General features: G+C 43.1%; 1 protein-coding gene across 1 annotated transcript in view; it reads left to right on the top strand.

Annotated features, from left to right (window-relative positions):
- The window catches only part of GNPAT (glyceronephosphate O-acyltransferase), a 105,942-nt gene that overhangs the window by 10,413 nt on the left and 79,576 nt on the right, over positions 1–15,953 (top strand). The window contains exons 2-3 of the mRNA XM_068233392.1: positions 7,594–7,785; positions 10,856–11,032. Of these exons, the coding sequence (XP_068089493.1) occupies positions 7,594–7,785; positions 10,856–11,032 (369 nt within the window). The remainder of the gene's footprint in view (positions 1–7,593; positions 7,786–10,855; positions 11,033–15,953) is intronic.

Raw genomic sequence — 15,953 nt, 5'->3', positions numbered from 1 at the left:
TGATAGATGCGTGTGAGGCAGGGCTGCAGCTCATAGCCCTGCCTCACATGGAAGCGCTCCCCGTAGTGTGCCCCGGGGAGTTTGGGGGTATTTAGATAGTTTACAGCCGCGGGGATGCGGCGGTTTAGTTAGGGCTAAGCTATTAAACAGATTACTGAGATAAGAAAACTTTTTTTAGAGACTTCAGAGTCTCTTTAAGTGGAAGATCCCATACCAAGCCCAAAATACAGGTTTTAAAGGATAAAACGAATGGGAGGTTCAGAGTATTTTGCATAAAAGTGAGAACTTAAGACCAGAGGCCTGAATAGAAGGACAATCCCAACACGTGTTTAAAGGCACCAGGGACAAATCCACAGCGCCAGCAAGAGCTAGGGATGTTAGGAGAAAATGTATTGAGTCTGAGAGGGGTATAATAGGTTTGGTGAAACCAACGAAGTTGGATCAATTTATCACTAGAGGGGATAACAGATTTTATATAATTTTCCTCAAAGTCAGTCCAATCATCGGAGGAAAATTCTTCACCCCAAACTAGCCATTTAGATCTAGTCTTATTGTCTTTATGCAGAAATTTATATTCAATAAGGCTAGAGTAGAACCTGGAGATGAGCTTAAAGGGATCATTAATCAGAAACCATTTTTCGACCATACCCGGGGAGAGCTGTACGTTAAGTCCACTAAATTGGCATGAAGTCGCGTGGCACAGTTGGAGATAACGAAATCGGGCACAACGGGGAAGATTATATTCAGAAGCCAGATGAGGCCATGACTTAAACCGGTTATTGTGAAATAGCTGATTGATATATTTAATCCCCTTAGAAACCCAGAAACCTATATCTTGCATAGGAATAAACTCACCCAAATTAGGATTACACCAAAGGGGGGAGTTAGGAGAACAATTTTGCCTGTTCTCACCAGTTATCTGTTGGGCCTTAGGGTAAATTTTAAGGGAGAATAGCGAAATAGAAGATCCCACTTTAGATGGGGGACTGCTACGGTAAATAAGATTACAAAGGGCCTCATAGGAAGATGTACAATCAGCTTCCGTGTCAAGGGAAGAATCATTTCTGATGGTATGTAGGTATATCTATCGGAGAGGCCAGGAAATACAATTGAAAATGGGGCAAAGCTAATCCACCCTTACATACGGGAAGGCGGAGAGTGTCTAAGGATAGTCTTGAAGGTTTCCCAGCCCAGAGCAAGGATTGTACCGCAGAGTTAATCCTAGAAAAATAGGATGAAAGGATACAACAGGGTGCCATTAAGAGAACATAAAGTAATTTGGGAGCAATAATCATCTTGACAAGATTAACTCTTCCTAAGGCCTGGTGCACACCAAAACCCGCTAGCAGATCCGCAAAATGCTAGCAGATTTTGAAACGCTTTTTATTCTTTTTCTGTAGCGTTTCAGCTAGCATTTTGCGTTTTTGGTGTAGTAGATTTCATATATTGTTACAGTAAAGCTGTTACTGAACAGCTTCTGTAACAAAAACGCCGGCAAAACCGCTCTGAACAGGCGTTTTTCAGAGCGGTTTGCGTTTTTCCTATACTTAACATTGAGGCAGAAATGCATCCGCAATCCAAAAAATGCCTCACCCCGGGAGTATGCGTTTCTGCAAAACGCCTCCCGCTCTGGTGTGAACCACCCCATTGAGATACATTGACCAAGCGTATCCGCAGCCGCAAGCGGCTGCAGAAACGCTGAAAAAGCCGCTCGGTGTGCACCAGCCCTCACAAATCTAAAGGTAAGTTGATCCATTTTTTGAATTTCCCTTTAATATTAAAACAGGTAATAGGTTGTTGTTAATATAGGAATTGTTATGCCTCGATCGTTATCCCCAAATGTTTAAAAGAGGAACAAACTTGGAGAGGAGGGTCAGGGGGGATTGTAGTAAGAGAGTCGTCATCCACAGGGAATAGCAAAGACTTTGACCAGTTAACCCTCAAGCCCGGCAAGTCACCAAAAAGTTCATACATTTCGAGGACTCTGTCTAAGGAAGGTCCAGGACTGTCTAAACAAAGGAGGACGTCATCAGCGTACAAAGAGATTTTCTCATGTACCCTGTTAATCACCCAACCCGTAACGAGAGAGTCCCCGCATATAATTGCTGCTAAGGTTCCGTTGCCAGGGCAAACAGCAGGGGAGAGAGAGGGCAACCCTGACAGGTACCTCTACAAATCTGAAAAGGGTCAGAAACTTGGCCGTTTACTCTGTCTAGCAATAGGAGCATTATATAAAATACGTATCCATTCCCTGAAGCCGAACCCAAAAGTTTCCAAAACCGATTTAAAGATATTGCCAAGAAAGAGTATCAAAAGCTTTGTTGGTGTCTAGTGCCAAAATAATTATTTTGCCAGAGTTTTTATGAGCGTATTGTAAATTAACAAGTAGCCTCCGGAGGTTTACTTTAGTTGAACGTGATGGAATAAAACCGGTTTGGTCATGGTGGACTAGTTTTTCAATGACAAGTTTAAGGCGATCTGCCAAGATTTCGGCTAAAATCTTTACGTCTGCATTTAAAAGAGATATGGGGCGATAAGAGTCACAGACTTCAGGATTTTTCCCGGGCTTCAGAAGAAGGGTTATGTAAGCCTCTCTCATAGATTCAGGAAGAATACCCATACGATAAGCTTCTTTGTAGGTCTGGAGTAGGGCTTGAGAGGTAACGACCTACTTTTGATGTACCATTCAGACGGTATACCGTCAGGGCCTGGGGACTTGTTGATTTTAAGACTCTTGATTGTGGCTGGAACCTCACTAAGTGTAATAGGGACATACAAGGAAATACAGTCCTCTTATCAAGGACAGGCAGTTGACACTCTTTCAAAAAGCTGGACAGGAAGGATTGATCACATTCTGGGTTGGACTTCTACAAATCTCTACAGATATATTAGAAACTTTTAGTTTATTCCATATTGGACGAGAATTCAGTACCTGAGGAGGAAATAATTCTCGGAATAGTAATGGGAGAATACTGGGCCCGAACCATAGATGCTAATAATTTACTGGATTTATTTCCAAACTTAAAAAAGGTTTGAGAAAGTATGAAATTGCGATGTTTAGCTCTATTTAATAGCTTGGTTTCATGATCACGACGTGCTTTAGCCCAGGCTGAGTAATTCTCCTGTGAGGGAGAATGTTGAAACAATGCTTGAGCTTTTGTCATTGCAGATTCAGTGAGAGCTATAAAAGCTTCATCGTTCTTAAGGGTGACACCTTTTAATATGAGAGAAGTGACCACGAAGAGCTGCTTTAGAGGCATCCCAGACTGAAGTAGAAGTACCTGGATTGAGGCGCCAATATTCTCCCATTTGTGTAGTACAGTAATTTAGAACCACCTCATCATATAACCAGAGTTCACCCATCCTCCAACAGCCAGGGTTCCTTAAAGGACCTCCCATAAGAGTACACAGAAGGGGAGAGTGATCCGAGATCCCATGAGGAAGATAATCAACAGATTTAACTTTATTAAGAATGTCATGAGAGCCCAGAACCATATCAATTCGTGACATCGTGCCACGCGAGTCAGAGAAACATGAAAAGGTTACTTTATTATGATTACGCCACCTCCAGATATCTAGAATGGTGTGTTTTTGTATCCACTCCAAAAAAGCCAGGTATCCCCTATGATCCCCAGGAGAGGATCTGTCAAGATTATGATGAATGATATTATTGAAGTCACCACAAAGCATAATAGGACTTGAGGGTAAATCGTAGATAAGAGACATAACCTTTTCCAACACAGAGACGTGGAAAGAAGGAGGGACATAAAAAAACAAAACAAAAAAAAAAACAGGTATCTTAAGCATCCAGTTATTACGGTAACAACTTCCTATTAGGTTGTACCACGTATGTACCGGTAATTATATATACTCATGCTCCCCAGGAACTTGTAGCTAGTAGTAGTAGATACAAATTTATTTGAGTCAGAGCTCCGGCCGGCAGGTGGCAGCTCAATAACTCACTCCGTCCTCCAGTCAATCCCAGTACCTCTCTGAGGTCCAGCAGCGGGATTAGCCCTGATATATTTTCCTGCGCTGAAGTTCTAGAGAGGTACTGACAAGTGGATTTCTGGTACAACGCTAAATTAACCTATACACAGCTCCACAAACCGCACTGCGGCGGTTACCTAGCTACAACTGGACGCTGGAAGCAGGTCACCGGATGTGATACATCACTGACCTGGAAGTAGTAACCACCGCTGCTGGACCTCAGAACTAATAGGAAGTTGTTAACCTCCTGGGCGTTACGCACGCCGGAGGGTTTGCAGCCAGGAGTCCTCCATTATAATTTTAAGCGATCGCATAGTTGTAATATCTTCAGCTAGCACTAGGCTATCTAGCCCCCCCCCCCCCCCGATCGCCGATAAATGCATTACCCCCCTGGATCCAGCGATCGCTGCAGCTTCTCCGGACAGCTCCGCTCTTCTCTATGGGGAGGATCGGTCATGACGTCGGCAACGTCATGCGCAGACCCGATCCTCCCCATAGAGAGGACAGGAGATGTGCCAAAAGGCTACTTGATTGCTGGATCCAGGGGGGGTAATGTATTTAGCGGCGATCTAGGGATGCCGACCACCACTGCTAGCTAGCCTAGTGCTAGCTGAAGATATTAGAACTATGCGATCGCTTAAAATTATAATGGGGGACTCCTGGGGACAGCCGGCGGTATGCCCGACACAGTGTCGGGCATACCGCTAAGGAGGTTAATAACTGTTTAAATTACCTGGTTTTTGGTGAACATATTGAATCCTATTTTTGGGCTCATCTGCTGAACATGCAGAAATAAGAATAATCTACTTTTCGGAACTTTTTTTTTTCTTTTTATTGTGCTTTTTGATAGCGGTTTTATGCACACTGGATGGCCTATGTGTGATTGATTGTATGAATGTATGGAGCTTATGGGTAATGGAGATATAGATAGATAGATGGATAGAGATATATCTATCTATCTATTTACAGGATCTCAATTTTTACACTTTTTTTTGAACGTAAAGTATGACTCTTAAGGACACTATTCCTGGACATTTGATGTTTATAATTAAAAGTTTGCATATTGTGATACTTTTTGAGTAATTCTACATACACACTTGAGATAAAAGTCTTTGGAAAAGGCAAGATCACAGACCAATTTTATATACAGTAAAACTCATGCGCCTCAGCATATAAAATAAATGCTCTCTTTAATAAAATTGATCACAGAATAAATTAATCTGCACGCATAGATGTATTAACAGCCTCGTTCCTAGCCACACTAGGAACGAGGCTGTTAATACATCTATGCGTGCAGATTAATTTATTCTGTGATCAATTTTATTAAAGAGAGCATTTATTTTATTTGCTGAGGCGCATGAGTTTTACTGTATATGTTTTTTGATGTATAGTTTACGGATTCTATATTAACTTGTTGCTGCCACCTCTAACCATATGCACTAGCGCTACAATCGTTTTAGAACAGACCATTTTTACCCCATTCCATGTAGTATGAGAGCCATACTCTGCACAGTCTATTCTATTGAGCTGAACTCCACATCAGATAAAATCTTTGCAAGATGCTGTGCACAAAGATGCTGTACACATTCAAAAGATCAGTATCTGCAAAAAAACTGTTCCTGCAAAAGATCCGTTCCTGCAAAATGCATTCATAGTCTATGATATCTGCAGATCTCAATACACACCTTGTTTAACAGACATTCATCTGCATATCTGACAATCATCTGCAGATCTGAAGATCCATCCTGGTGGATCTGATCTGCAGATGAATGTCTGATAAACAAGGTGTGTATGAGGATCTGCAGATATCATAGACTATGAATGCATTTTGTAGGAACGGATTTTTTGCAGGAACAGATTTTTTGCAGATACTGATCTTTTGAATGTGTACAGCATCTTTGTGTGCAGCATCTTGCAAAGATTGTATCTGATGGGGAGTTCAGCTCAATAGAATAGACTGCGCAGAGTATAGCTCTCATACTACATGGAATGGGGTAAAATTGGTCTGTGATCTTGCCTTTTCCAAAGACTTTTATCTCAAATGTGTATGTAGCATAACTCTTCAATTAAGGTGTAAGTGGATTTATGTATAACCAACTGCTGGTCTAATTGAGACAGTTGTGGCTACAAGTGGCTCTATTGTACGCATACTAATTGAATGCATGCTAATTGTATGCATGCTGGTCTAGGTGAGACAATTGTAGCTACTGGTGTCTCTATTGTATGCATGCTCACTAGAGCTGTTATAAATACCTGCTTTCACCTTAGGATCTTAATTTTTACATATGATTTTAATACTGCTCTTAAGGCCCATACACATACACGTCAGACTTTTGCGAACGACGGATCGTTTGAACGTCCCGTCGGTTCAGTCATCCGCACGCCAAATCGGGCGTGTGTACAGACTGTCGTTCGGGTGATAAGACTGGTTACTCAGTCTTATCACCCGAACGACAGTCTGTACACATGCCCGATTTGGCGTGCAGACAACTGAACGACTGGACGTTCAAACGACCCGTCGTTCGCAAAAGTCTGACGTGTGTATGGGCCTTTAAGGTCACTATTCCTGGACATTTGATGTTTATAATTAAAAACTTGCATATTGTGACACTTTTGGAGTAACTCTTTTTAATCATTAATGTGTAATTGGATTCATGTATAACAAACTGCTGGTCTAATTGAGACAACTGTAGCTACTAGTGGCTCTATTTTACACATGCTAATTGAATGCATGCTAATTGTATGCATGCTGGTACAATCGAGACAATTGTGGCTCTATTGTGTGTATTTTATTTATGTATTTATTGTATTTATAAAGCGCCAACATATTACGCGTATGCTCACTAGAGCTGTGATAAATACCTACTTACACCTTAGGGTCCCTGTCCAAGGTGCAATTACAGCTCTTTTTATTGTGACATACTGAATATCCCCAGAGCAACCTCTTTTCTTATATGCATTTGTCTATAGTTCCACAATGCGTGGAGAAGTTTTTTTGAAGCCTATAGAAGCGTCCACCCATTTCATCAAACTACTTTTTGGTGGGGGGTGGTACTGTAGCAGTATATAACATTTCTGAAATAAAATGATTATTGAACACTCTCATATCTTCATCAGTAGTTACGCCTAGTAAACATATAGGATTGCAGATAATCGGACATCGCATCTTGTCGTAGAGGAATTGTACAACCTGAGACCAATATGTACCAATTGGGGGGCATTCCCACGTTAAATGGAATTAAAAGGGAGCAAGATGTAAGTATTTGGGGCAATCTGGGGACATGCCACTATTTATTTGAATTACCCTAGAAGAAGTAAGCGATTGCATATTTATAAGACAGAAGTTGCAGGTTTGTGTAGGTAATTTAGTTGTATAGCATTTGGATTTTACAGATATTATCCTATATAATAAAACCTGTTTCCCTGAGTCCTCCTGTGTGTCCGTGCGTTTAGCCTAGCGTGCATGCGGGCAGACTTGGAACAGCAGGATGACAGGTGCAGAGGGGCTGGCGTGTGCAGGAGCACGCCCCCTTTTTTTTTAAACGGGCCGGCTTATTACTAGTCTATTAATGATGCTCATCAAGGTGTATTTTACTTCTACAGCAAAGGGAATTCAGAAGTAAGAAGAGGGATGTATTCGAAGATATACTTCAAGAGCGACGGCAGTCCAGTGATCTGAGATATGCAATGAAATGTTTTTCACCAGTCATCTACAAGAGTCTTGTTCCATGCAAGCCAAAGGACCTTAAATCCATAGTACTGCATTCTGAACAGCTACAGTATGTTATCAAGCAGGTGGTAAACCTTTTGTATTATTTCAAGCATTCACTTTTAAAGCTCATCTTCACAATTTTTTTTACCCCCTCCAACTGTCTTTACGGTATACCCTCCACCCCAAGAACCCCCACCATACACACTTCAAAGAGTCTTCATTTTCAAGGTCAGGTGACCACTCCACCTGTTCAGACAGACATTTAGTCAGAGCTGCTTCAGAACAGTGTGTCTCACTCCCCACCCTAGTGAGGGGAGTTCCTTACACCTGACCCCGAGTGGTATTTCACCACCCCACGGGTGCTCAGAGTGCATGTGTTTTTTTTTAAGAGAGTGACCACCTCCAGGATCCCTGGTGTACCCGAGTGGAGTCGGGTTGTGTAACTCCACCTGCCTGAAGTGGTCGGTTGCCCCTTGTGCAACCCACCTTTGTGAGTATTCTCACTTATTCTTCATATATTCATCTACAGTGATATGCAAAAGAATAAGAAATCAGGAAGTCAAAGATATTAGTCAAAGATAACATAATTGAACACAAAATGCAGTTTTAAATAATGGTTTTTATTATTTAATGAGAAAAAAACCTCAAAACCTACATGGCCCTGTGTGAAAAAGAAATTGCCCCCTGAACCTAATAACTGGTTGGGCCACCCTTAGCAGCAATAACTGCAATCAAGCGTTTGCGATAACTTGCAACGAGTCTTTTACAGCGCTCTGGAGGAATTTTGGCCCACTCATCTTTGCAGAATTGTTGTAATTCAGCTTTATTTGAGGGTTTTCTAGCATGAACCGCCTTTTTAAGGTCATGCCACAACATCTCAATAGGATTCAGGTCAGGACTTTGACTAGGCCACTCCAAAGTCTTCATTTTGTTTTTCTTCAGCTATTCAGAGGTGGATTTGCTGGTGTGTTTTGGGTCATTGTCCTGCTGCAACCCAAGATCGCTTCAGCTTGAGTTGACGAACAGATGGCCGGACATTCTCCTTCAGGATTTTTTGGTAGACAGTAGAATTCATGGTTCCATCTATCACAGCCTTCCAGGTCCTGAAGCAGCAAAACAACCCCAGACCATCACACTACCACCACCATATTTTACTGTTGGTATGATGTTCTTTTGCTGAAATGCTGTGTTACTTCTACGCCAGATGTAACGGGACACGCACATTCCAAAAAGTTCAACTTTTGTCTCGTCGGTCCAAAAGGTATTTTCCCAAAACTCTTGGCAATCATTGAGATGAAATAATAAAAACCATCATTTAAAACTGCATTTTGTGTTCAATTATGTTATCTTTGACTAATAGTTAATGGTTTTTGATGAGCAGAAACCTTTAAGTGTGACAAACATGCAAAAGAATAAGAAATCAGGAAGGGGGCAAATCGTTTTTCACATTACTGTATTTTGTGGCATACTGCACCATTTGGGCTCCCGTTTTCTTTTTGTGTTTTTCCTTTTTAGTGTTTTTTACACTTTATCTTCCGCAGAGCTGCTTCAGTCTGCTTTGTCTTGACTCCAACTCACCCAACCCCCTACACCGCATCCCAGAAACCTTTGTGTTGATCCAACAGGGCTACTCCCTGCCACATAACTTTACTGCAGCCTTCTCCCAGAAAAGGATGCAGGACTGCTACGATGACAGAGCAGTCTGTCTCCAGGAGCCAAGGGGACCTGAAAGGAAGCCTTAGTGAGTTTCATTGCTGAAACTTTTGGGAGTCATTCCGAGTATTAGGGGATTGTGACAATTCAGGGAGCACAGAAGTAGAGAGCACACAGATGTGGCTGAACCAAGCATGCAAAAGTGTCCAGAACATTTTACACAACAAACTACCGTATTTTTCGGGCTAAAAGACGGTCCTGACCATAAGACGCATCTAGGTTTAGTGCACAAAAACCAGGAGAAAAATAATATATACTAAACCTGGTGCATCCATGGTGAATGGGCATATTGTGGATTATGCCCCCTATGTACCTCATGCCCCCTTGTACCTCTTGTCTTCCTGTGTCCTCCATTATCCCACTTGTGTCCCCCATGGGACATGGGCACAGTAAAGGGAGTCCCTGACCTTGTGGCAGGTTGAAGGTTGGTATTGGCAGGCGTTCACAAGTCAGGAACTCCCTGCATTTGGACTATAAGATGCAGTGACTCCCCTCCTTCCAGGCGTTTTTGTTACAGAAGCTGTTCAGTAACAGCTTTACTGTAACAATATATGAAATCTGCTACACAAAAAAGCTCCAAACAAAGCTAGGCATGTTTAGAAAACCTCTCTAAGGCCCCATTCACACTTGCAAAACGCTAGCGCTTTTGCTAGCGGTTTGCTCTGGCGATTTTTGGTGATAAACACCAAAAAATCCCCATTCACACTTGGGGTGATTTTCCGCGATTGCGATTAGTGCTTCTATAGCACTAAACGCGATCGCCGGGAAATCGCCTGAAAATGGTGCAGGATACACATTTTTTGGGGCGATTAACGCAAATCGCGCAAGTGGGAACAGGCCCATAGGTTATTGTTGCACTAGCGCTTTGAAAAGCCTTAGCGCTTGAGCGGTTTTCCGTAATCGCCGGCAAAACGCTTTAGTGTGAATGGGGCCTAAACATGCCTAAAATCGCTCTGAAAATCTGCTTCAAAAACCTCTAGCATTTTGCGGATCTGCTAGAGGTTTTTGGTGTGCACTGCCTTTTATATAGATATAGTAGTTAAAATACCCCACCTGTGCCAGATAAATGATACTTTACTAGAAAAAAAACACAGAATCCATCCAGTCACCTCACTTTGAGCTAGGATATTTAAATATTTTAATATGTAATAGAAGGGTGCTAGAGGGGGTGTGGCAAATAAAACTAGCTGGCCATAGAAATTAACCTTCTGTTTGTTTTTTTGTTTTATTCAGTTTACAGCAGTTAGGTCACTTCCCCCCCCTTTTTGTTCTTCTTCCTATTCTGTAAAATCTTTTGAATCTTTTGAGCATTATTTCTGTGTTTTTCATGGTCTTTTTGAACATTTTTATAAGAGGAATTGTAAATTGTATATTATATTTGAGATCCCTATGCTTTTTTTTTTTTTTTTTTTTTTTTTATATATATATATCTATCTATAGATCAGTCTGGAAACTGAAGAGTCGCCTGACGTTATTCAGGATCAGGCAGTGGAGATCCTGGATGAAATGAGTCAGAATTTAAATCTTGCTGCTATTCGAATGTTTGCACTTACCCTGAGTAAGATCTTCAAAAGACTTTTCCAAAAAGTTTGTGTCAATGAAGAGGGCATACAGAGGGTACGTTCTGCTTTACTAAATGTTAAGTTGTTGGCATACCCTGCTACATTGATCGGTGCATAAGACAGTTAATATTAATAATGTCAGTTAGGCCTCGTTCACACTATAACGCTGCCGTGCGCATTACGGAAGCGCGTATGGTTTGCAACATGCAAGAACTCCAGCAGTGCGTAGACAGCACTTCTTTTGACTTTCATATTATACTTCACAAGTACAAGTGAACAGCACTCCTATTGTTGATTCACAGTGATGTGCTAGATCTATGAGACAGGCAGCACTCCCGGCTCCGAATTCAGACAGTAGGTAGTAACAATCAGCACCATCGAATTGTATCATTGCTCTTTTATTATTATAAAGACACTCTAGACATCATTCAAATCCAACGTTTCGGAGGGAGTACATCCTTTATCAAATGCATGTCAGTGTCTTAAATCGCATTACAAACACTAGGCTTTATATAGTAACAGAACATGGAAATCAACCAATCGCATTTGCCCTGCGCCTGTGGCGACCAATCCCAATCTCCCTCTCTCTCAGGCAGACCTGGTGGGGGACCTCGTTTCTTAACATGAAAATGTGGACAGCAGCTGGAACGCCCATCTACGCAGAATGGGTACAGGAGAGCCGCGCTGTCCGCACTTCCGTCAACAGCGGACGCTGACTAATAGCTTGCGGGCAGGTGGTGACCTCATCATGGACACACCCATGGATAGAGCGGACCAGATGGAAGACCTTGCAGATTGTCGGAGCAGCGGAAGCCGAACCTCCTGGCTCAGACGTCACTGGACCACGTGTGCGGAATGTAAACAAACCGCACACGTGGCCACTGTGTCAACCAAAGCACACGCAGCCGGCCCCCCAGTCACTATCCCGTATACTTCCAAGACTCCTAATAGGACCAAATTTACACTAAATTCAATGGCAGAAATAAGAAGTGGCACTGTCAAAAAAGGGGGGGTAAAGATCATATGCATGTACATAAAATTAAATGAATGGCAACATATCATATTCCCTATTCATACCCTGAGGTTCTAACGAACCCAACTATCTGATCCACACAACTTCCCTGTAAAGTAATCTTTTAACCCTGTCACCACGTCTTAAAGGGGGCACCCATTCTAATGTTTAAAATCGTAGTTGGCTAACCGTATGCTTAGCTTGCATAAAGTGATATGGAACAGACAGCTCACTCTGTTTTTATTTCTTATTGTACTTCTATGTGCTGACAATCTAGCCTTCATAGGCTGAGTTGTCTGCCCGATATACAAAAGTCCACAGGGGCACTTTAATGCATATATTATGTACTTTGAATTGCAATCAAATTGACCTCTAATTTTAAATGTTGTACCCAGATGCGGATGTCTAATCTCTGGACCCCTAATCACTCTATTACAGCTAACACATCACAGGCACGTATAGGTGCAATTTGGACGATTAGATATGGGGTTTACAATCTTAGAACCTAGATCTGCATGGACTAATTTGTTCCTCAACGTAGGTGCCTGTTTATAGGACATGAGGGGGGTAGTTTGAAACTCTATGATTTCAGGGAAGCCATGTAAAGAATAGCGGAGATGCCGCCGCATGGGCAAGCGGCATGGCGGCCATATCCGCGTTCCAGCCGGCGGCTTCTGCCGCGCAGCTACATGCTGCTGGTTCGCCTGGTCCTTCTAGTGCACACAGATTAAGAGATGCGCGCGCCAGGCGACAGGACCTTTATGCAAGTAAAAGGGGAGTCAGCTGGTCAGAGACTCCAGCTATGCTCCGGATTGGCTAAGTGACTGGGGCGGCGCTGTGGAGCACTCTGGGTATTTATAGGACTTGCCTGTCATTTGCGAGTTGTCTGCTGTTGCGAATGCTTACATGTGAGCACTCAGATCCTAGTCAGATCTTACAGTGTGTTAGAACCAGCCGGAGCTGGGAATTCACACTTAGTCAGATTCCGTTGATAGCTTTAACCACCCTGGCGTTCTGATAAGATCGCCAGGGCGGCTGCGGGAGGGTTTTTTTTAAATAAAAAAAAAAACTATTCCATGCAGCCAACTGAAAGTTGGCTGCATGAAAGCCCACTAGAGGGCGCTCCGGATGCGTTCTTCTGATCGCCTCCGGCGGCCAGAAGTAACACGGAAGGCCGCAATGAGCGGCCTTCCGTGTTTCGCTTACCTCGTCGCCATGGCGACGAGCGGAGTGACGTCATGGACGTCAGCCGACGTCCTGACGTCAGCCGCCTCCGATCCAGCCCTTAGCGCTGGCCGGAACTGTTTGTTCCGGCTACGCTGGGCTCAGGCGGCTGGGGGGACCCTCTTTCGCCGCTGCACGCTGCGGCGGCGATCAGGTAGCACACGCGGCTGGCAAAGTGCCGGCTGCGTGTGCTGCTTTTTATTTCATTAAAATCGGCCCAGCAGGGCCTGAGTGGCAGCCTCCGGCGTTGTTGGATGAGCTGAGCTCGTCCAGACCGCTCAGGTGGTTAAGTACTATTGTATTGTAAGACTTGTGTACCTTTCTTTAGTCTAGTTACCAGGTGTTGAAACCAAGGACTTCACACCGAGACTAGGATATTGCTATATTACTACTGTTTATCTGTTATGATCTCTCACTTTCCTGACTACTCTCTAGCTTACTGATTCGGTACTTCTGCCTATCTGATAACTGTTGCCGACACTGCCTGTACCTTGATACCGAATCAGTCTTCCGCCTCTGTACTATATCTGTCCGTTTGTTGCTGACCTAGCTTGTCTGACCTTTCTGTCCTCACTAGTGGGTCTTGCCACTAGTGAGGGAATTCTTAAGGGCTGTCACCTATCCCTTAGGTGATCAGCCTTGCTGTACTGTCTGTGACACTTGCTCCTCAGGTGTCTGTTAGCTGCAAGCAGTGTCTGTTGATCACCTGCTCCTCCGGAGATCATCTTGCAGCACAGTCAGTGGTCCCTGCTCCTCAGGGGTCCACTGGCTGCAGTACAGTCCGATTCCCTGCTCCTCAGGGAATCCTTGGCTGTAGTACAGTCATAACTCATTCCACCTGTGACCACCCTTGCAGCACAGTCAATGGTCCCTGCTCCTCAGGTTTCCACTGGCTGCAGTACTATCTGAATTCCCTGCTCCTCAGGGAATTCTTGGCTGCAGTACAGTCTGTATTCCCTGCTCCTCAGGGGATCCTAGGCTAAAGCTAAGTCTTGATCACCTGCTCTTCAGGTGATTATACTCTCTAACACCGTCAGTGGTCCCTGCTTCTCAGGCGTCCACTGGCTGCAGTGCAGTCTGAATCCCCTGCCCCTCAGGGGATCCTTGGATGTAATATTGTCTGTATCTTCCGCCCCTCGGGAGATAACTTCTCCAATTACTGTTGCACCAAACACAATACCACATTAGGTGTCCTGTGTCTAGCTATACTAGTATTATTGGTGATTCTGCAGATCACCACATATTTAGGTATAGCATCTGTATTATTGGTGATACTGCAGATCACCAATAATCAGAAAAATCTGTGTTGCTGACACGAATCGTTACAAGCCATTTTTGAGAATATGCCAATTACTAGGTATGGTATTAGCAATTTTATCACTGTGTATAAGATAAAGGGATTCTCTTGTTATGTCCACTTCTATGATTACCACTATAAGGTCTCTCACTCTGTGTTCTCTGTCTAGCCCTGCTAAGGACGTGATGGGGACAGTTTCTCTGTTCAAATTTTCTTTGCATCTCATCTAGTCTACTATTTCTCAACTGTTCATCATTGACAGTGCGACTGACTCATTGAAATTGACTGCCAGGAATGGAAAGTATCGTACTAGGTGGGTGGAAGCTCTTAAAACACAAGGTCGAGTGGTGTGGGCTTAACGTATAAGCCTTGTGTCAGCCCTCCATTAGACACCCGCACCATCGTGTCCAGAAAGCTCACCTCCCGCTGATCACAATGTATAGTCACCCGTATGGCCGGACATTGTTTGTGTAATTGCTCAACAAAATCAATAAGGCCCGAATGTGGCCCCACCCACATGCAAAAAACGTCATCTATATATTGGTACCAACAATGGGCAAATGACGTAAACAATTTGTTCATGTAAATAAACTGTAAGAATTTATACGTTGGTTGCTATTGGCAACAGCACAACACACCTTTTACTCCGGCACCAGCAACTCATTAGAGCTTCAACTCACAGAGACAGCATACAGGAGATAGAGCGGAGACAGCCACCTTCACCTTTAAGGGGTTTATTCAGCAATCAGGCATCTTTTGTTACATGTTGATTTCTTCAAAGTATAAACAGTCTTTCCTATGTCCTATGTAAATCAAAGAGTTAAATTCTGACATCACCCGAGTCATACCCCCAAGCCTACAATTGGCGGGCATGGGCCTGTGACCCACATCATCATCTAATCCACCAGTGCTTTATGACCTAGTTGCAAGGATTGCAGTGTTTTCCAAATATCGGCTTTGTTTCCTCGTCTGTCGGTACAGTTAGACCTGAGAAACATATTATGTGGCCTTCTAGAGGAACATGCTTCTTGTAAATGACTGCATAATGTCTCCCCGAGAAACTATGCTTAAACAGACCCTGCATCTCAAGTGTTTACTAGACTTTAGTACCTGAGGCTAGAATTCAAGTATACTTCCATTCTAACATAAACTACTCCTCATAAAAGTTCATAAAGACGTTTGGGTAGGATGGGGCCACATTCGAGCCCATAGCAGTGCCCCTAAGCTGCAAATAAAATTGATCCTCAATCAAAAAGTAGTTACATGTTAACAATCTTAGCAGACCACATAAAAAGTCAATTTGGATTTTATCAAAATTTTCAAACTGCCTCTATACCTCTATCGTGTGGGATGGAGGTATAGAAGCCTTCTACATCTGTTACTAAAAAAGCCCCTTCTGGTATTGGGAGAACTTGTTTAATCGTGTCAAGAAACACAGTAGTG

This window comes from Hyperolius riggenbachi, chromosome 4 (assembly GCF_040937935.1).
Source record: "Hyperolius riggenbachi isolate aHypRig1 chromosome 4, aHypRig1.pri, whole genome shotgun sequence".
NCBI classification, from domain to species: Eukaryota; Metazoa; Chordata; class Amphibia; order Anura; family Hyperoliidae; genus Hyperolius; species Hyperolius riggenbachi.
Note: the sequence above shows the minus strand (reverse complement) of the source record. Positions and strands in the feature narration are given on the sequence as shown.